Genomic DNA, 21,974 nt, shown 5'->3' with positions numbered 1-21,974 from the left:
ACTTATGCAACTTAAAGATTTTGCCATTTTAGAGTCATATATATATATATATAATTTTTTTTAGCATGATTTTCACTTTCTTATGGCTTTATCTTGTGTTTTTCTCCACAGACACCAACGACTGTAACCCTCACCCCTGGTACGTGCATTTCCTCCTCTCCTCCCCCCTTGTAAAGACTGGTGTGGTGTCATGCCTTTTCTCTGTTTTGACCCTCCCCTTTGCTGTACAACAACCACCATGAATTGTCTCAACACCCCCAGCCCCCCCCAGCTCGTAAAATACAGGAAAGATGTTCCTTAATCCGAAACCCAGCGTTGGTTTTAAATGAACGGGTGGGGACAATGGAGGCTCTGGGGGCCTTAAATGAGTCCCCCCACCTCCCCCATAGAGGGACAACGGGGGAGCAACCTCTCCTCCACCTCCCCTTCTCTTCTCCTGCCCTCCCCTCCATTCTTCACTGCTGACCTAGGGAGCACAAGAGGGGGACGGAGGAGTGAAGGGGTTGGGGGGTAGATATTAGCATTTGAAAGGTGTGTATTGATGAGCAGAATTTAGCCTTTGTGACTTGGAACCCAACACACACACTCGCACTCTCTTCTCTTTGCTGTTATGTGTGAAATTAGTCAAGACGGGTGCGCTCTGTTTTGGCCTATCTAACATCACGCTCACTGTTCTCTCACTTTCTCTTCCCTCTTTCTTTTTCCCCTCCCTCATTCTTTACAGCTACAACGGTGGTATCTGTGTGGACGGTGTCAACTGGTTTCGATGCGAGTGTGCCCCCGGGTTCGCCGGACCGGACTGTCGTATCAGTAAGTCACAATACGGTTATCCAAATCATCTTGGAGCGAACACGCTGCTTATGCTCATTGAAATGTCCAGTGTAGCAGGCCTTTGACTCTCACACACACCATGCATCAACTACCCGAGCTGTCGGACACCACAAACGTAACCATGACAACGACAGAAAGAACAGGGGCCATAGGAAAGGTGGGCGACACATCCCTTTGACCTATAGGGGAGTAGAGGTCATCCTTCCTCTTTCCCTCCCTCAGCGCGCGCGCACACACACACACACACACACACGCACACGCACACATACATACATACTCTCACACACACGCAAACTATCTTTCTCTGTCTTTCAGGCACGCACGCACATAAACTGAGTAGATTAATTATTCAATGACCCTGAAATTCCTATCTCCTCTCTCGCCTTTGTCAGATGGCTAGCGGTTGTCTTTCATTCAGACTTTTACAGTCTTTCTCACACTGGCTAGGCGAAAGATCAGATGCTCTTCTAACATTGTGGCATATTGGACATCCAAATAACCAAGAAACTGTTAGAATTTAGTCAGCGTTAAAGAGTGACTGCCCCTAAAAAGCATCTTCTCGTTTTGAAAACTGCCAATGTGGCATGAATATGAGTCAAACATTTATTATAGTGTCAAAATTAACTACAAAGTTTAAATAGGAACATTTTGGTCATAAAGTCAGATTTACGAGATGATAGGAAAACATCATATCATGGAATGAAGGGTACTGTAACATTTTTCCTTTGGTTGGTTTTATTTGAATCCTGCCCACAGCTGATAGGTCCCAAATGATCATCAATTCGATCTAATAGTAATGCCCATGGTTAATTTTGTTTGACATTCGATATCCCTATGGTGCTGGTTGGGGACCATCAGTTAATTACCCCATGTACATGGGACAATATTTTAAAGTCAATAGCTCCAAATTTCAATGACTTAAGCATTTAATGAGTAACAACATGTAAATATTGTCCCGTTTACATTGTGTAATTTATTGACTCTCCCTAACTAGCATCAGATGGGCTTTCCAATATCAAACCAATTTTGCCATTGTTGATCTGCAGCCAGCTGAAGATAATTGGCGAAAGAAGTTGGCTAGCACTAGCTAGCCAATGCGACTTTAAGACTCAAGACTTGGTTAAACTGTCAAGTTATCTAGAATGGTGAATGACTGTGTACTGTTTTGGCAGAGTGAATGTAGAAACGCATGCTACATCCAAACACGCACACAAGAGATCTCCACTTTAAAACCCCCCCAACACAACTTTCATTTGGCTTGAGTCATGGCCTTTGAATTTCTTAATGACCAAGCCAGAAAAATGACACATTGCTCGCCCAAATATTTATATATTCTTAATTCCTTTACTTTAGATGTGTGTATTGTTGTGAAATTATTAGGTATTACTGCAATGTTGGAGCTAGAAACACAAGCATTTCGCTACACCCGCAATAACATCTGCTAAACACATGTACAGTTGAAGTCAGATGTTTACATACACATTAGCCAAATACATTTAAACTCAGTTTTTCACAATTCCTGACATTAAATCCAAGTTAAAATTCCCTGTTTTAGGTCAGTTAGGATCACCACTTTATTTTAAGAATGTGAAATGTCATAATAGTAGTAATTTTTGTTTCTTTCATCACATTCTCATTGGGTCAGAAGTTTATATACGCTCAATTAGTATTTGTTAGCATTGCCTTTTAAATTGTTTAACTTGCGTCAAATGTTTTGGGTAGCCTTCCACAATCTTCCCACAATAAGTTGGGTGAATTTTGGCCATTCCTCCTGACAGAGCTGGTGTAACTGAGTCAGGTTTGTAGGCCTCCTTGCTCGCACACACTTTTTCAGTTCTGACCAAACATTTTCTATAGGATTGAGGTCAAGGCTTTGTGATGGCCAGTCCAATACCTTGACTTTGTTGTCCTTAAGCCATTTTGCCACAACTTTGGAAGTATGCTTGGGGTATTTTTCCATTTGGAAGACCCATTTGTGACCAAGCTTTAACTTTTTGACTGATGGCTCGAGATGTTGCCTCAATACATCCACATAATTTTCCTCGCTAATGATGCCATCTATTTTGTGAAGTGCACCAGTCCCTCCTGCCGCAAAGCACCCCCACAACATGATGCAGCCACCCCCGTGCTTCACGGTTGGGATGGTGTTCTTTGGCTTGCAAGCCTCCCCCTTTTTCCTCCAAACATAACGATGGTCATTATGGCCAAACAGTTCTATTTTTGTTTCATCAGAACAGAGGACATTTCTCCAAAAAGTACGATCTTTGTCCCCATGAGCAGTTGCAATCCGTAGTCTGGCTTTTTTATGGCGGTTTTGGAGCAGTTGCTTCTTCCTTGCTGAGCGGCCTTTCAGGTTATGTCGATATAGGACTCGTTTTACTGTGGATTTAGATACCTTTGTACCTGTTTCCTCCAGCATTTTCACAAGGTCCTTTGCTGTTGTTCTGGGATTGATTTGCACTTTTCGCACCAAAGTACGTTCATCTCTAGGAGACAGAACGCGTCTCCTTCCTGAGCGGTATGGCTGCGTGCTACCATGGTGTTTATACTTGCGTACTATTGTTTGAACGTGGTACCTTCAAGTATTTGGAAATTGCTCCCAAGGATGAACCAGACTTGTGGAGGTCTAAAATTTTGGAGGTCTTGGCTGATTTCTTTTGATTTTCACATTATACTTCTCACAGTTATAAGGTAGGCCTTGAACTACATCCACAGGTACACCTCCAATTGACTCAAATGTCAATTAGCCAATCATAAGCTTCCAAAGCCATGACATCATTTTGGGGAATTTTCCAAGCGGGTTAAAGGCACAGTCAATTTACTGTATGTAAACTTCTGACCCACTGGAATTGTGATACAGTGAAATAATCTGTCTGTAAACAATTGTTGGAAAAATGACTTGTCATGCAGAAAGTAGATGTCTGGACCAACTTGCCAAAACTATAGGTTGTTAACAAGAAATTTGTGGAGTGGTTGAAAAACTAGTTTTAATGACTCCAACCTAAGTGTATGTAAACTTACGACTTCAACTGTATGTGACAAATAAAATTATTTGATTTATTTCAGCCCCCTTTTAACCGTCCTTTAAAAGTGCCTTGTCTCAATGATACGTACCCACCTAAAATCTGCCGTCAAAACAATGTTTAATTTTTGTCGGCACTAATCTCTTATGGACAGACCTATGTAAACAGAACTAACCTCAGCAAATAAAGAAACTTCCCTTTTTCAGGACCATGTCTTTCAAATGTAAATCATAAAAACCAAATAACTTCACAGATCTTCATTGTAAAGAGTTTAAACACTGTTTGCCATGCTTGTTCAATGAACCATAAACAATTAGTGAACATGCACCTGTGGAACGGTCGTTAAGACACTAACAGCTTACAGACGGTAGGCAATTAAGGTCACAGTTATGAAAACTTAGGACATTAAAAGAGGCCTTTCTACTGACTCTGAAAAACACAAAGAAAGATGCCCAGGGTCCCTGCTCATCTGCGTGAATGTGCCTTAGGCATGCTGCAAGGACGCATGAGGACTGCAGATGTGGCCAGGGCAATAAATTGCAATGTCCGTACTATGAGATGCATAAGACAGCACTACAGGGAGACAGGACGGACAGCTGATCGTCCTCGCAGTGGCAGACCACGTGTAACACCTGCACAGGATCGGTACATCCCAACATCACAACTGCGGTACAGGACGGCAACAACTGCCCGAATTAACACCAGGAACGCACAATCCCTCCATCATTGCTCAAACTGTCTGTAATAGGCTGAGAGAAGCTAGACTGAGGGCTTGTAGGCCTGTTGTAAGGCAGGTCCTCACCAGACATCACCGGCAACAACGTCGCCTATGGGCATAAACCCACCGTCGCTGGACCAGACAGGACTGGCAAAAAGTGCCCTTCACTGACGAGTCGCGGTTTTGTCTCACCAGGGGGGATGGTCGGATTTGCGTTTATCGTCGGATTTGCGTTTATCGTCGAAGGAATGAGCGTTACACCGAGGCCTGTACTCTGGAGGGGGATCGATTTGGAGGTGGAGGGTCCGTCTGGGGCGGTGTGTCACAGCATCATCGGACTGAGCTTGTTGTCATTGCAGGCAATCTCAATGCTGTGCGTTACATGGAAGACATCCTCCTCCCTCATGTGGTACCCTTTCTGCAGGCTCACCCTGACATGACCCTCTAGCATGACAATGCCATACTGCTTGTTCTATGTGTGATTTCATGCAAGACAGGAATGTCAGTGTTCTGCCATGGCCAGCGACGAGCCCGGATCTCAATCCCATTGAGCACGTCTGGGACCTGTTGGATCGGAGGTTGAGGGCTAGGGCCATTACCTGCAGAAATGTCCAGGAACTTGCAGGTGCCTTGGTGGAAGAGTGGGGTAACATCTCACCCCAATAACTGTCATATCTGGTGCAGTCCATGAGGAGGAGTTGCACTGCAGTACTTAATGCAGCTGGTGGCCACACCAGATACTGACTGACTTTTGATTTTGACCCCCCCCCCTTGTTCAGGGACACATTATTCCATTTGTTAGTCACCTGTCTGTGGAACTTGTTCAGTTTGTCTGAATCTTATGTTTTTACAAATTTCCACATGTTAAGTTTGAAAACAAACGCAGTTGACAGTGAGAGGATGTTTACTACCATAGAATCTGTTGAATGGAATTGAATGCGAAAACTAGCAGCAGTAGTTCCAGTGTTTGTGTTTTTCGTCACAGGTTATTTGGACAAATTATGATTTTGTAGGTGTTAGTCTGATTCAAATTTCAGGAGGGTAAATTCGGCTCATAACTTGCAAAGAGAGTGTGGAGCTAATCGTTCCTGTTCTGCTCCTTGTTCTAGCATCTATTAATCCCTTCTCTTAACACGAGGGTTAACCGACTACTTCAAACCGACACGTAACGTTTGTACCTTAGTTGCACAAACTTTCTATCAATCTCACATAGTGTGTCCAGAGTCGAGTGGTTAACACTTCCGGCAAGCACATATATACATGCCTCCCCACCGGATACCATGGTTCAATCGGTCTCCATCCTTCCTCCCCATCTGTTTCATGCCTGTCTAAGAAAGCATAAAAACACTTCTGTAAAACCTCCCTAGTGGCACAGCGGTCTAAGGCAGTGCTTGAGGCGTCACTACAGACCCGGGTTTGATCCCAGGCTGTCACACCCGGCCGTGACCGGGAGTCCCATAGGGCGGCGCACAATTGGCACAGCTTCGTGAGGGTTTGGCCGGGGAGGCTTTACTTGGCTCATCGTGTTCAAGTTACTCCTTGTGGCAGGCCGGGTGCCTGCAGGCTGACTTCGGTCAGCAGTAGAACGTTGTTTCCTCCGACACATTGGTGCAGCTGGCTTCCGGGTTTAGCGGGTGAGTGTTAAGAAGCCCTGTTTTGCTGGTCATTTTTCGTGGTCAAATGACTCGATCTTCGCCTCTCCCGAGCCCGTTGGGGAGTTGCAGCGATGATACAATATCGGATTTGGATCACAATTGCATATCACGGAATTGGGGAGGAAAAGGGGGGTTAAAATACAAAAAATAAATCTATTATAATAATAATAATCTCCCTTCCTCCCTTCCTCTCATCTTCTCGTTCAGATATAGATGAGTGCCAGTCGTCTCCCTGTGCGTACGGTGCCACCTGCGTGGATGAGATCAACGGCTTCCGCTGCGTCTGCCCACTGGGGCGAACGGGCCCACAGTGCCAAGAGTGTGAGTCTCACTCCCCCCTCGTGACACACACACGCGCGCGCACGAGGATGAGTGTCACTTTATTAGAGAATCAAGGCCTTCATGTCTTATGGCAACATGCTCTTACTGTCTTCCTAGACACAATTGACCTTAGCCTCTGAGTTTTCAGTTGATTGACAGCAGTGTGTTACTGTGCGTGTGTGTGTGCGCGTTTGTAGTTATAGGTGTCGGGAAGAGCTGCCACTATGCCGGCCTGCAGTTCCTTCATGGCAGTCGCTGGGAAGAGGAGTGCAACAACTGCCACTGTGTCGATGGCAAAGTGGCGTGTACCAAGGTGAGTGTACTCTCGCACCTAATTCACACATGCACATCGCGCCCGCACACACACTCACTCCTAATAAATTAAACAAATTGGGACTTCAATACCTGGAGCGTAAAACACTGAAACGGGGCCTCTTATTGGTCCACAGGCTTGTAGTTGACCCCTCCCTCTGACCTTTGACCCCCACAGGTCCTCTGCGGGCGGCGGCCGTGCCTTCTCCCAGGGTCGCCAAAGTCAACGGGTGAGGAATGTGCCCAGGCGGGCCCAGGTGGGCGCGAGTGCCAGGAGCACAGCTACCTCGCCTGCTTCTCGCCCCCCTGCCACCATTGGGGGGTGTGCTCGTCCTCCTCGGGCAGTGGTGAGCCCGCACACCACGACCACACCAAGTGCCAGCCCAACAGTGGGCACCTGGACAACAACTGTGCCCGCATCACACTCATCTTCAACCGGGCCAAAGTGCCAGTGGTGAGTGTCTTATCTTTGTACACACCGATGTTTGATGTTATCACATAGAATGGAAGTACCAGCTTTATAGGAAGCCCTGTGGTGCAAGTTGCTTTCCTCCTACATTCACAAATTGTGTATCTGTGTGTTATCTCCAGGGCACGACGGTGGAGAACATCTGTTCAGAGCTGAGGTACCTGCCTGCCACCCGATCCCTGGCCAAAGACCACGCCCTCCTTATGCTGTGTGACCTCTCCTACACCAATCAGGATGCTGTGGAAGTTGCCATAGTAAGTCCGCTCCTCTGGCTAGCCAATCGAAATCAATTCCTCATCTCTGGGACTTCCGTCATTAGGGACGAATCCTAACTGCAGGTTGTTGTGCTTTTCTGACATTCTGGTAAATCATGCATTGATGTCAAATAGAAGATTCATGCAGGGGGGCTACTTTGGTTTTAGAAGTGAGGGGGACGGCTTGGTCTGATGGTCCTGCCAATTTTTGGGGCATCTAATGCTCATTTCCTGAATTTCTACGCAATCTATTATGATGCGTGGCCCTTCTAGCCGTCTCTATTTAGAACAACAAAAAGTAAGCAAAAATGCCACAGTCATCAAGCTAGATGAGAGACCATTATTAAATATGAGAGATAGCAGAGAGAGCTTGCAAAGTTCTGTCATACTTTCCAGGTCTATGCCCAAACAGTTTGAGCTTCTAATTTTTAAAATTATTCTCAAGAAATGTCTCTCACTGTTGCCGCCTGTTATAGACCCCCCTCAGCTCCCAGCTGTGCCCTGGACACCATATGTGAATTGATTGCCCCCCATCTGTCTTCAGAGTTCGTTCTGTTAGGTGACCTAAACTGGGATATGCTTAACACCCCAAGCTAGATGCCCTCAATCTCACACAAATTATCAAGAAACCTACCAGGTACAACCCTAAATCCGTAAACATGGGCACCCTCATAGCTATTATCCTGACCAACTTGCCCTCCAAATACACCTCTGCTTTTTTCAATCAGGATCTCAGCGATCACTGCTTCATTGCCTGCGTCCGTAATGGGTCTGCGGTCAAACGACCACCCCTCTTCACTGTCAAACGCTCCCTAAAACACTTCTGCGAGCAGGCCTTTCTAATCGACCTGGCCCGGGTATCCTGGAAGGATATTGACCACATCCCGCCAGTCGAGGATGCCTGGTCGTTATTTAAAAGTAATTTCCTCACCATCTGAAATAAGCATACCCCTTTCAAAAAATGTAGAACTAAGAACAGATATAGCCCTTGGTTCACTCCAGACCTGACTGCCATTGACCAGCACAAAAACATCCTCTGGCGGACTGCAATAGCATCGAATAGTCCCCGCGATGTGCAACTGTTCAGGGAAGTCAGGAACCAATACACAGTCAGTCAGGAAAGCAAAGGCTAGCTTTTTCAAACAGAAATTTGCATCCTGTAGCTCTAACTCCAAAAAGTTTTGGGACACTGAAGTCCATGGAGAATAAGAGCACCTCCTCCAAGCTGCCCACTGCACTGAGGCTAGGTAACACGGTCACCACTGATAAATCCAAATCAAACATTTCAATAAGCATTTCTCTACGGCTGGCCATGCTTTCCTCCTGGCTACCCCAACCCCGGCCAACAGCTCCGCACCCCCCACAGCTACTTGCCCGAGCCTCCCCAGCTTCTCCGTCACCCGAATCCAGATAGCAGATGTTCTGAAAGAGCTGCAAAACCTGGACCCGTACAAATCAGCTGGGCTAGACAATCTGGACCCTCTCTTTCTAAAATGATCCGCCACCATTGTTGCAACGCCTATTACCAGTCTGTTCAACCTCTCTTTTGTATCGTCCCGAGATCCCTAAAGATTGGAAAGCTGCCGTGGTCATCTCCCTCTTCAAACGGGGAGACACTCTAGACCCAAACTGTTATAGACCTATATCCATCTTGCCCTGCCTTTCTCTAAAGTCTTCGAAAGCCAAGTTAATAAACAGATCACTGACCATTTCGAATCCCACCATACCTTCTCCGCTATGCAATCCGGTTTCCGAGCTGGTCATGGGTGCACCTCAGCCACGCTCAAGCTACTAAACGATATCACCTCAATCGATAAAAGACAGTACTGTGCAGCCGTCTTCATCGACCTGGCCAAGGCTTTTGATTCTATCAATCACCGTATTCTTATCGGCAGACTCAATAGCCTTGGTTTCTCAAATGACTGCCTCGCCTGCAGACAGAGTTCAGTGTGTCAAATTGGAGGGCCTGCTGTCCGGACCTCTGGCAGTCTCTATGGGGGTGCCACAGGGTTCAATTTTCGGGCCGACTCTTTTCTCTGTGTATATCAACGATGTTGCTCTTGCTGCGGGTAATACCCTGATCCACCTCTACGCAGACGACACCATTCTGTATACATCTGGCCCTTCTTTGGACACTAACTAACCTCCAAACAAGCTTCAATGCCATACAACACTCCTTCCGTAGCCTCCAACTGCTCTTAAACGCTAGTAAAACCAAATGCATGCTTTTCAACTGTTCGCTGCCCGCACCCGCCTGCCCGACTAGCATCACTATTCTGGACGGTTCTAACCTAGAATACGTGGACAACTACAAATACCTAGGTGTCTGGCTAGACTGTAAACTCTCCTTCGACTCATATCAAACATCTCCAATACAAAATCAAATCTAGAATCGGCTTTCTATTTCGCAACAATGCCTCCTTCACTCACGCCGCAAAACTGACTATCCTACTGATCCTCGACTTCGGCGATGTCATCTACAAAATAGCTTCCAATACTGTACTCAGCAAATTGGATGTGGTCTATCACAGTGCCGTCCGTTTTGTTACCAAAGCTCCTTATACCACCCACCACTGCGACCTGTATGCTCTAGTCGGTTGGGCCTCGCTACATATTCGTCGCCAGACGCACTGGCTCCAGGTCATCTATAAGTATATGCTCGGTAAAGCTCCGCCTTATCTCAGCTCACTGGTCACGATAACAACACCCACCCGTAGCACGCGCTCCAGCAGATATATCTCACTGGTCATCCCTAAAGCCAACACCTCCTTTGGCCGCCTTCCAGTTCTCTGCTGCCAGGGAATGGAACGAATTGCAAAAATCGCTGAAGCAGGAGACTTACAATTTCCCTCACTAACTTTAAACATCAGCTATCTGAGCTGCTAACTGATCGCTGTACGTAGTCCATCTGTAAATAGCCCACCCAATCTACCTACCTCATCCCCCATATTGTTTTTATTTACTTTGCTGCTCTTTTGCACACCAGAATCACTACTTACACACCATCTGCTCATCTATCACTCCAGTGTTAATCTGCTAAATTGTAATTACTTTGCTACTATGGCCTATTTATTGCCTTACCACCTCATGCCATTTGCACACACTGTATATAGACTTCCTTTTTTCTATTGTGTTATTGACTGTATGCTTGTTTATTCCATGTGTAACTCTGTTTCTGTCGCGCTGCTTTATTTTGGCCAGGTTGCAGTTGTAAATGAGAACTTATTCTCAACTAGCTTACCTGGTTAGATAAAGGTGAAATAATTTTTTTAAATTAAATATGTCAGTGATAAGACTGAACTAGATCAATGATAATTCAATAATCAATAGTGTGTTAATCCTTTAACCAATTGCATCACAAGTGAACAGCTCTTACAAATAAAGTATAAAGACCTAACTTTTGATTGTCTTTATGACATCCTCTATCAAATTTCAGCCAACCCGAGCCGCCTGCACGCCGACCCTCACCAGTCTAGTCAATAACTCGACTCTCTCCAACACAACTTCCTTCTCATCTTTTTTTGGGCTGTATCAAGGGAAGGGTTTGGAAGTCATAAGTTTAATAAAAACACACATTCACCTACACATTAACACACAGAAACAGTATATTCTCCATATAATTCATATCATAGGCCTTAATAATACTGTAAAGCTCTTTGTAATTGCACACACTATAGCTGGGTCACCCCGTCCTGCCCCTTGGGGTCCACGGCCCTGCAGCACCCCACCCAACTTAGCTTTAGGATATTAGTGAAACATTAATTATTGGTTTCAGGTGTGTTAGGCCAAGGCCAGAGAGACTACCATCAGTACAGCAGACCCCCAGAGCCAGGACTGAGCAGCACAGCAGCTAGGGATTGCCTAAATAGCTGTCTTCCCTGACATGGGCATGTTTTCAATACAGACTTCTTTTGTTGTACAGTATTCCATACAAAGCATCAGACCTTATGAAAGTTGCACAGTATACCCTTCATCTTGTAATCAATCAAATCTAGTGATAAATAACTTGACATTTCTGCCATCCATTGTGACTTTGTTGGAGGATAACCAACCTTACACTTAATGGCAAAGCATTTCTTAGCCGCTATGAATGCTAGGTAACAGTTTCTTCTGATAAGTCTCCAGTATCAACAATTCCAAGCATACAAAAACAGGGACATGCTGAGATAAAAGAACATCGTCTTTGCCAGAATTCAGCCAGCCATCAGAACACCATAATATATGCAAATATGTCCCCTTTTTGTGTTTTACACCTCCAGCAGAATTACATTTCTGAGTGTATGATATTCAGGGCAACTGGCATATATAGTACGTTCTATGGATGGTCTTAAACTGCAGTAATTTATATCTGAGATTATATGAGCATGACTCGGCATTCTAACATCTGTATACATTCATCAATAGCGTCTCCCAGGTCTTCGTCACATTTTTGTTTAACATATTTTGTCATGGAAATCAGCTTTAGAGGTTTGTCAGACTCCCTTAAAATAGTTTTAATCTTTGAAGCTTCTTGCTTGTCCAGTGTTTGCTGCACTGAGATGAGTGGAGTGTTGTGTACTGACTGTGCACCATGACATTGAAGCCTGTAGCCTTGTTTATGTGGAAAAAGCAGTGAATTAGCTAGGGAAACTGACAGATCAATAACGTTAGATTGCTATACTGACTAATTAAATCTCACATTACGTCCGAATATGTTTGGCCGCTGGTTTCATAATTTGATTCAGGTCTAGTGTGATTGAGGCAAAAATAATAGCTAAAGTTAGTGAGCTAGCTAACGGTACATCAAATTTACTTCGGTTGAAACGGGACAAAACAAAAGGCTATAAGACATTTCAATACACACAACAGCTGTTAGATACTGCTACCTGACAGATAGTTCAGCTCTAGCTAACCTCTAGCTGTCTGTGGTAGCTGCTAGTAGTTCATTCACTTCAGTCGAGAGGGGATGAAACAATTGCTAACATAACATGTCCGTTATACTACTAGCTCAGCACTGGGAATAAATACGTTTTTTTTTCTCTCTCAAACAGCAGTTACCTTGCCAGCTAGATCAGTCACCTAAAAAGTAGCCAGTTTCTGCTCTGCTTGCTTTTACATCTTGAGAAAAAGCACAACACAGACAGCAGCTGCCTCTGTTCATCTCTCCAGTGCTGGTCCTATACACCAGCCTTTCAGAAGCTTTGCCTTCATACAGCCTGTCATCAGTGTGATCCTAAATCCAGACAGCCTTCCCGACCGCTCTGAGGCGTCCACATGGTGCTAAAGCACACCGGTGCAGATTTTTGTATCACAGTGCAATGATAAAACTTTAATTTAATTTAATATAATTTAATTTTAATTTAATATAAATTTCAGAATGTGTGGGGGGGTCCATGTCCATCCCCAGTGAAAGGTAAGCCCCTGAATTAATGCGAGAAGCTGAGTTAGGCAGATTCAATAATCTGCATAAAGTGACCACCTTTTGAGGAAAGTTGGCTACATTCAATGGAATAGATGTGATACTCATTGACACCCTCCAAAGCACTGAGATGGCTTATTAAGGGGTTTGGAACTAGCTAATTACAACTGTTCATCCGTTATGTCATTGGCGCTGTGCAGGCAGGCTGTTTGACAGTGGGTACAGGAAAAGCATTGCCAACATGTAAAGTTGGAGCCTCAACCCTTTGATACAAATCTTACCTATCTTTTCTGTTTTATGGTCGGTCATAAACTAACAAACGGAAATCAGATTTCCTTCCTTGCGGCTCAGATCTCCTTGATATTCCCAACCGGCGCACCACGTCCTTGAAGAAAGCTGCCTGGTCTCTAATCGGATTACCTTAAATACATTTGGGAATACCAGGTGGGGCGGAAGATTTTTCCCACACTGTTGGGGATGCAGGGAAATGGTTTGAATAGATCAATAAAAACAATTTTTTATTTAGTAGGGCTTGTGTCACAATGCTTCTCAGAAAGTTGTAAATTGTGTCTTTTGGAGTGATGCCACACAAATAAAGGTTAATTTCAATCGAGCCAACTCTGAAGAGCTAAGTACCATCACTTATATGTGAATTAAAATTTGGAGCATGTGTGTTGGTTGTAATTCTCCTAGAGAATCTGATGGTATCAAATCACAAGCCAATTACCACAGAACAGGGGGCCTTCCCAAAGCATACTTTTTTGTGCCCACGTGGCAAGAAAGCGCATGCAGTGTTGAATTTGATGAAATGCAGGCCATATAATAATTTGGTTTCCCCTCCATAAAATGTTTTAGTTAACTGTGCAAATCATCTGATTTGATGGAGACTTGGGCTGTGTCACTCTTTACTCATTCAGTTTAGGTGAGACCTGGGGCTGTCACCTTTTTAAAATATTTTTCACTGGTGTGTATTTCTTAACACCAGTAGGCCTATAGGCAATCTTATGAGACTCTTTTCAACATTATTAGAAAGACCAAGGTCTTGGGTTGAAATGGGTTCCCTTTTATCATTATAGCTTATTCCAAAATGGGAATTATTACCTATCAAACACTGTCAACTTGAATAAATCAATGTGGCCTACAGTCTTAGAAATAGCCAGGCTATTGTGATTTTGATTAAACAAAATTTGATATTTTAAGTAACTTTTTATATAATGAGCATAAAGGCTATGATTCTAATTTCCACATGGCTTTACCTAGCTCTCGTGTTCCTCATTTCAACAGTTAATGAATATCCTACTCTCATAATTCAAACAAAAAAATTACCCATTTTCACTTTCACCTCAAGACTCACAAATTCCCCTCACCTCAATGTTTTGAGATTCTGATATGAATTAACAGGTAGATGACCTCTTGCAAAGTAGTCACACATTGGAATCTTATTAGGCTACAACCTCTAGATTGGGTGTAACAGATTAAACTATACTGTGAAAAACCACCAACGTTTTTTTGTTTTTTTCTTCGGAAAGTTTTCAGACCCCTTGACTTTTTTTAAAATTTTGTTATGTTACAGCCTTATTCTAAAATGTATTTATTTTTTATCCTCAAATCTACACACTACACCATAATGACAAAGCGAAAACAGGTTTTCAGAATTTTTTTTGTAATTTTTTTTTTTAAATAACCGAACTTATTTACGTAAGTATTCAGACCCTTTACTATGAGACTTGAAATTGAGCTCAGATGCATCCTGTTTCCATTGATCATCCTTGAGATGTTTCTACAACTTGATTGGAGTCCACCTGTGGTAATTTCAATTGATTGGACATGATTTGGAATGGCACACCCCTGTCTATATAAGGTTCCACAGTTGACAGTGCATGTCAGAGCAAAAACCAAGCCATGAGATCAAAGGACCTGGCCGTAGAGCTCCGAGACAGGATTGTGTTGAGGCACATCTGGAGTAGTGTACCAAAAAATCTCTGCAGCATTGAAGGTCCCCAAGACCACAGTCGCCTCCATCATTCTTAAATGGAATAGGTTTCGAACCACCAAGATTCTTCCTAGTGCTGGCCGCCTGCCCAAACTGAGCAGTCGGAGGAGAAGTGCCATGGTCAGGGAGTTGACCAAGAACCCAATGGTCACTGACAGAGCTCCAGAGTTCCTCTGTGGAGATGGGAGAACCTTCCAGAAGGACAACCATCTCTGCAGCACTCCACCAATCATGCCTTTATGGTAGAGTGGCCAGACGGAAGCCACTCCTTAGTAAAAGACACATGACAGCCCTCTTGGAGTTTGATATAAGGCACCTAAAGACACTGACCATGAGCAACAAGTTTCTCTGGTCTGATGAAACCAAGATTGAACTCTTTGGCCTGAATGCCAAGCGTCACATCTGGAGGAAACCTGGTGTCATCCCTACAGTGAAGCATGGAGGCAGCATCGTGCTTTGGGGATGTTTTTCAGAGACTGGGAGACTAGTTAGGATCTGAAGTCTCTGAATGTCCTTTAGTGGTCCAGGCAAAGCCTGGACTTGAACCTGATCAAACATCTCTGGAGAAACCTGAAAATACCTGTACAGCAACGCTCCCCATCCAACCTGACAGAACTTGAGAGGATCTGCAGAGAAGAACGGGAGAAACTCCCCAAATACAGGTGTGCCAAGCTTGTAGCGTCATACCCAAGAAGACTTGAGGCTGCCAAAGCTGCGTCAACAAAGTACTAAGGGTCTGAATACTTACTGTATGTAAATGTAATATTTCAGTTCTATAAATAATGTATTGCAAAAATGTCAACCGGCTTTTGCTTTGTCATTTTGTGCTATTGTGTGTAGATTGAGGGGAATAAATAAATGTACAGTAATCCCTCGTTTATCGCGGGGGTTACGTTCCGAAAATGACCCGCGATAAGTGAAATCCGCGAAATAGAAAACTTTTTTTTTTTTTTACAATTAGCAACTATTACATGTATACAAATACAGTGACTCACGTGTAGGCCGTTTCGTCGACATTATGGGTTTAGGAGATGTTCGAAATTACAAGATAATTTGGCCAACTTAATGTAAATTTGCCAAGCTGTTTTATGTACGTACACATAACTGCACGAGACGACAAAATGATAGCACAATTCGTAGCATGTTTTGATACAAGAAGCGGGAGTGAGTTTTTAGCGAATCAGAATGCAGAGCACAATGCACCAAAAAAAAAAAAAAAAATGCATTATGAAAATCCGCGAAATAGCGAATCCGCGATAAGTGAACCGCGAAGTGGCGAGGGATCACTGTATTCAATTTTAGAATAAGGCTGTAACGTAACAAAATGTGTAAAGTCAATGAGTATGAACTTTCCGACTGCTCTGTCCCTTTCCCATCAAACCCAGATGAAAGCTGCCTACTTCACCATGCCGTTAACTTTTTGCCACCTTTTATTTTGTATCTAAAAGGTGTTGCCAGTAACATCCTGTACTTATATTTATTTATACTTTTTTGGGGGTGAAATTCTGCCTTAGCATTACTGCCACGTTTTATACTAAGCCTGAAGCGGCATTTGGCATGCACTTTGCTCTTACGCTCTTGATGGTTGCTAGGCAGCTCCCGTTTGTAGGTTGTTCCAATCCTCGTGGCAGTTCTAAACTTTACGAGGCATGTCACTTTGCCCATCACTTCGCATAGCCCACCACTATGCATGCACTGTTTTCTTAACCGAAACTGGATGGCTCAATAAAGAGTTACTGTGGGAATTAATATCACTGAGTGAAGAAAATATTTTAGTACAGTATGCTATTGCAATTAAAGGCATGTATAAAATTGTCTACTGACACATGTCATCAAATTGTTATGTTACAATACATTTGAAGCAATACCTACTCACGTCCAAAATCCTGTGACTTGTCTGATAATCAATGTGATTTGTTTCACTGAATCTCCATCTGTAGGCTATAATTGGTCTCTGGCTGGGCAAGTCATCTATCACTGATCAGAAACATTTAGCATGCAATAATGTAGCCTGATATCAAGTGTAGGAGGCTGAGAAATCTAAACAGGAGATTTGCATGCTTTTGAAAGCACTCCCAATTGTAACACCCTACGCCTGCTCCCTAACAAAGAGGAGTGAGGGTTGGTCAGATCTGGTTATTTCTTTACATGATCGGAAAGAGCGGATTCTAAGGTTTCTAAAGCACATGCAGGCGCCTACAAGCTCTCAAAAAGGAGAGGGCTTGGGCTCTGTTTGAGAATCACTTTTTTGTTGCATGGGCTCTGTTTAAAAATATCACTTAACGAACTTCTGATTTCATTTGCATGGCGCAGCCATGTAGCCTATAGGCATAGACCAGTAACATAACTAAACTCAATATGCTATTCTATTCTTTAAAATGTTTCTTAGAATCTGCCTATATGAAGTAAAAAAGGATTTCTTTGTGATGGTGTATATTCAGTAGATTTATTAAAATAGACGCCCACCCACATCGGCCCAGTGTGATGGTGTGATCACAGTGGCTGGTGATGAATCAATCAATACATTGTTGCACCGGACAGGCAGAGATGCGCACATTCCAAAATACCATCCTAATATTAAGAGTCCTGCCACCCCCCCGGCCCCCTTTTTTCCGCGTCGTCGGCGCCACCATTCGAACTGGTCTGAATTGCTAGTTGGGTCATGGGCTGGGGGTATTTCCAATGAGTTGGGTCTGGGGTTGTTGTAACTGATTCTGATGGTTGTCTATTGTATTTAATTTGAGCTTAAAGGCCATGGAACAATTCTCTGATTGTATTGGGATAAAGAGTGGGCATTGTCTGGTAACAACTGTGCTGCCTGGGGCTGTATGCATGGAAATGTGTATTGGTGGGGTTACTGTTAAGGTGAGGGGTTTATTATTAACGAAATTGGGGGCATGTGTTTTGGGGGTTTGTGTAAGGGGTTCTTATGATCATTAACCACATTACCGTTTTGGGGTGATTTTAATGTTCCTTGCGTTAAATGATTGGTTTCATTACCCATTACACGTGCACACACACACAGCTCCGTAGACTTAACGACACACGCACAGACACAGGATGATGCCACTCAAGGAGTTTAATCCTGTAAATAAAATGCCACACACACTTCCTCTTTCCTTTTCTCACCCCTTCCCCCTTTACTGTTTTCCAGTCGTTCCAGCCGGATGAGCAGCCGGACCACAGTCTGATCCAAGAGGCGGCCAGCACCATTGTGGGCACGCTGTCTAAGCGTCACAACAGCACAGTCATGCTGGCTGTCATTGAGGTCAAAGTGGAAACGCAGGTCATGCCCCCCACAGTGGGTAAGTAAAATGCCCGAGGTTGACCCCCAGGGCTGTGGTGTTGTAGTCCTTCAATTCCTCATTTTGAGGCTCTGTCTTCCTAAATGCACTAAGTTTACCTGCTGAAGCCAATTGATTTTATAGCCGAGGTCATAAAACGTGTCAGCGGCCGTCACCCCGGTCTAGTGATTTCACGTCTCAAAAACAGGACTTAAAAACCCTTGCGTGTTACCTTAATGGGGTGACTCACTAACAACCTCAGTCTGCGCACTTCAACGTGTAGTGCATCCATGTACAGTATTAAATGTCATGAGTCCTTAAGATGACCAACGGCACATAGGGAGAATTGTCTTTCATCCTTACATTATAACTTGGCTGCCTCAGCTCTACTTAAAGATGCATTATTCAGAAATCACTCCGCTATTTCCTGTTTGCTAAAATTTCAGTTTACGTGACAAAACAAGCAAGTATAGGTTAAAGCATCATTGTACCATCTAAACCACTGCAAAAATATTGTATTTGCATCTGTTTGAACCGAAAGTGAAAGACTTAAAAATACTTAAAAAACTTGAGCACGGGAAGCATATAAATAGATCAGATCTACCACTTCATAGACTTCCTTTAATGAGAATGACGGATCTATAACTCACATTTCTATATGAATTTGGTCGACTTGCCCAAATGTTACATATTGCAGCTTTATAATTTTGCTGTGTTTTATGTTGAGCAATCCATATGAACCCAGTTTCTTTTCTCTCTTTCTGTATTTCCCTCTTTCTCTCTGTGGCGTAGACTACCTTGTGCCCATTCTGTGTGTGGTCTTCTGCGTACTCTGGCTCTTCTGCATCATTGTGTGCGTGTGGTGGACACGCAAGCGGAGAAAAGAGCGCGAGAGGAGGGTGCGCGGCCCCGTCGATGAGAGCGTCAACAACCAGTGGGAGCCCCTGCGGCCCGTTGGAGGACGTCAACAACAACCGCAGCTCAAAGACAACAACGAGGCCCAACAGGAGCGCAAGAAGCTCATGGGCTCCCCCTACAGGATGTGTGATGGAGGAGAGGAAGAGGAAGAGGAGGAGGAGACAGAGGGAGAGATGGAGTTCGAGGAGGAGGATGTGGAAGCAGGCAAGGGGCCCATCTGTAAGTACTCTAAAACCGGGGTGCAGTCCAAAGGGGATGTGATCTGCACTTTGCGGAGTTTGCCCTTAAAAGCACCCATCCGGACCACCACCAAAGACAACCTCTGGAAAAATGTCAACGCCGCCCTGGCTGGCCAAGACGTCAAAGACCATTTTGTATGAACGAACAGGACTCTGAAACGGACTCACTCCACAGCCCCGACCGAGGAAAGATGGGGAGGATCCTATATATTGTACTATTAAAAGAGAGACTCTTTTCAGTTATTTTGCTGTCGTCTGTAATGATTTGTTTTGGGGGGGGGGGGGGCGAATGATAACGCGATGAGGCCGTTTCTTTTTTTTTAATGTACAGATGAAGCATATTTGTATTACTTTTGAACGAGGAAAAGTGAGGCCTCGCCTTTGATTGAATTGTCCTGTTAAAATGAGTGAAGAAAGCCCAAATGGAGGGGGGGAAATAACCTGTATAAAGACGCTTTTTTTGTTGATAGATTGTGATTTTGTTTAATTGTGAGTGGGCCCTTTTAGTAGAGACTGGGGGGGGAAGGGCTTTTCGGGGGACTCTGTTGACCGCTGCAACAGAGGTTACTGCGGCAACCCACCCATCTCTTTCTTAGCCCGGCGTGCCCGTCTGCAGCCGTCCCGCGCCAGCCTTACCAAGAGCACAGCCTCGAGGGGGAAAGAAACCCCTGTGCCTACTATGTGGCCTTCACATTTTTCGGTTTTCACATCACTTGGTTTTCTAGGCTGAAAGCTCTGTTTAAAGGATTGCAGTATTTGAGTTGGTAGCAAGTGCCTTTCTATGAGCCCTGTAATACTCCATACTACAGCCGAGGTTCCTGAGTCTCGCTGCCCAGTTTGACCCCTGTGATTACCACTCAAAGGGATAGGTGTGTATCCAGAGAGTCCGCCCTCATAGCAACACCATTTCAAAGGTATTCGATGAAAAAACTAGAAATCTGTACATAGGTGTATATAATAAAGGAGTCGCTGTGTATATTTGAATTTAGTAACTTAAAGACAATTCACTTTTTTTTATTATTATTTTAATTTTTTTTACAATGCCATTCCTTTTATTTATGCCAGTTGACATAGGCATGTTTTATAACAGTTCAAAGGAGAATATACAGCGTCCCACAGTCAAGAGCATTTGCGTTAAGGTGCCCCTTATAAAGGACTTATGACGGGTTGCAAGTAATTCATTAACTCCTGTTATTTCCTTTAAACATATGTTATACATCCTCAATCCACATTTACAGGGTAGTGGTTGTAATGTATTGAATGGTGACTGTTGTTTTAGTGCTTGCCAGATAGTGAGCAAATGGGTGAAATATACCCAGATCTGCTCCTGATTATTACGGGTGCCACCAAATCATCCTGGGAAATGTAACTGTGATGACCAGGGTTCTAAATAATGTCTGATGGGAACCAGGGTCTGTGTGAAGGATTGATAACAGCCCTCTATTTGGCGAGCACTACCACAATGATTTATGAACGTTATTTAGGTATCTATTCAATACTGCCAGTTTGTAAACTAGTGTTAAAAACTCCCCAAGTTGTAAAGCCTTTATAGAGGGTTCCTTAATGTAAAGTTATATTTATCTAATCAACGGTCATCTTTTTGTTGGTTTGTTTAAGGAAAGTATCTCTTAAAAATTGCGTGGTGTGGCGTGTTTTGTTCGCCTCAGTAAAGCTCTCTCTCCCCTGTTTCACTCTGCTGTCAATGGAGTTTTCTGGAAAAATAGCGATGGACGTTCCTAACCTGTGGCAAGACTAGTTTGTCAAACCATGTGAAAAATACTGTATTGTTCGCATCCGCTTTTAGCCTGCTCTGGTTCAAGGCTTCAATGAAGGGAACACATTTTGCTTTTATAATGCAGTTGTGTTTTGAGGTACCAACTCAATCCAAAAGGATTTACCTCAGAAGTTGGCAAATTACAGATGTTTTCTTTTGTTTTTCTGTTCTCTTTTGCCCTTCAAATTCATGTTAACGTCTCAAACAGCCATGTTTCCTCAAATGGCACACAGCAAAATAAAGAATTTAAAACTCCTAATACCTGGTAAAGTAAATGTTGGGTATCCTTAATTATGGAAGGGGGGAGGGAACGTTTCTGTGACAGTCATTTTTTTTGTACAAAAGAAAAAAAGGGTTGCTCTTGCAGAAGTTATTTGGATAATTTTGCCATTTGTTAAAAATTATTGGTTAATAAATTATTTGGATTTATTTTCTCAGTCCCGAGACCCCAGCAAAAATCATCTTTTCATTTATCTGACTTTTTCTGCATGTCCAGCCCTTATATTTAGCCTCAAAGAGGTTTTACCCAGAAGTCTGTAGGACAAACACAATGTTTTAAAAGTCAATTGCGCCAGCATTGTGGTGGGACTCATTGGTTTAAAGCATTTTATACACTACTGATATGCAAGAGGGGAGAATGAATCAAAGAAGTTTTTGCGACCTGCGCTGAGCTGGCATTCACCTAAGTATGTCTTCCACAGCTGAATGTTAATCAAATTCTGTCTTTTGTTAATAAATTTGAGGATCAACATTAAGTGATTTCAGTTCCCCATTAGCTCCATAAT

General features: G+C 43.6%; 1 protein-coding gene across 1 annotated transcript in view; it reads left to right on the top strand.

Moving 5' to 3' along the window:
- Nucleotides 1-21,620, top strand: part of jag2b (jagged canonical Notch ligand 2b) — a 103,300-nt gene extending 81,680 nt beyond the window's left edge. Inside the window, exons 19-26 of the mRNA XM_038968715.1 lie at nucleotides 112-139; nucleotides 725-810; nucleotides 6,435-6,548; nucleotides 6,746-6,861; nucleotides 7,039-7,314; nucleotides 7,452-7,583; nucleotides 18,129-18,279; nucleotides 19,051-21,620. Coding sequence (XP_038824643.1) covers nucleotides 112-139; nucleotides 725-810; nucleotides 6,435-6,548; nucleotides 6,746-6,861; nucleotides 7,039-7,314; nucleotides 7,452-7,583; nucleotides 18,129-18,279; nucleotides 19,051-19,556 — 1,409 coding nt within the window. The 3' untranslated portion in view covers nucleotides 19,557-21,620. The remainder of the gene's footprint in view (nucleotides 1-111; nucleotides 140-724; nucleotides 811-6,434; nucleotides 6,549-6,745; nucleotides 6,862-7,038; nucleotides 7,315-7,451; nucleotides 7,584-18,128; nucleotides 18,280-19,050) is intronic.
- Nucleotides 21,621-21,974: the final 354 nt, after the last annotated feature.

This window comes from Salvelinus namaycush, chromosome 29 (genome assembly GCF_016432855.1).
Source record: "Salvelinus namaycush isolate Seneca chromosome 29, SaNama_1.0, whole genome shotgun sequence".
NCBI lineage: Eukaryota > Metazoa > Chordata > Actinopteri > Salmoniformes > Salmonidae > Salvelinus > Salvelinus namaycush.
Note: the sequence above shows the minus strand (reverse complement) of the source record. Positions and strands in the feature narration are given on the sequence as shown.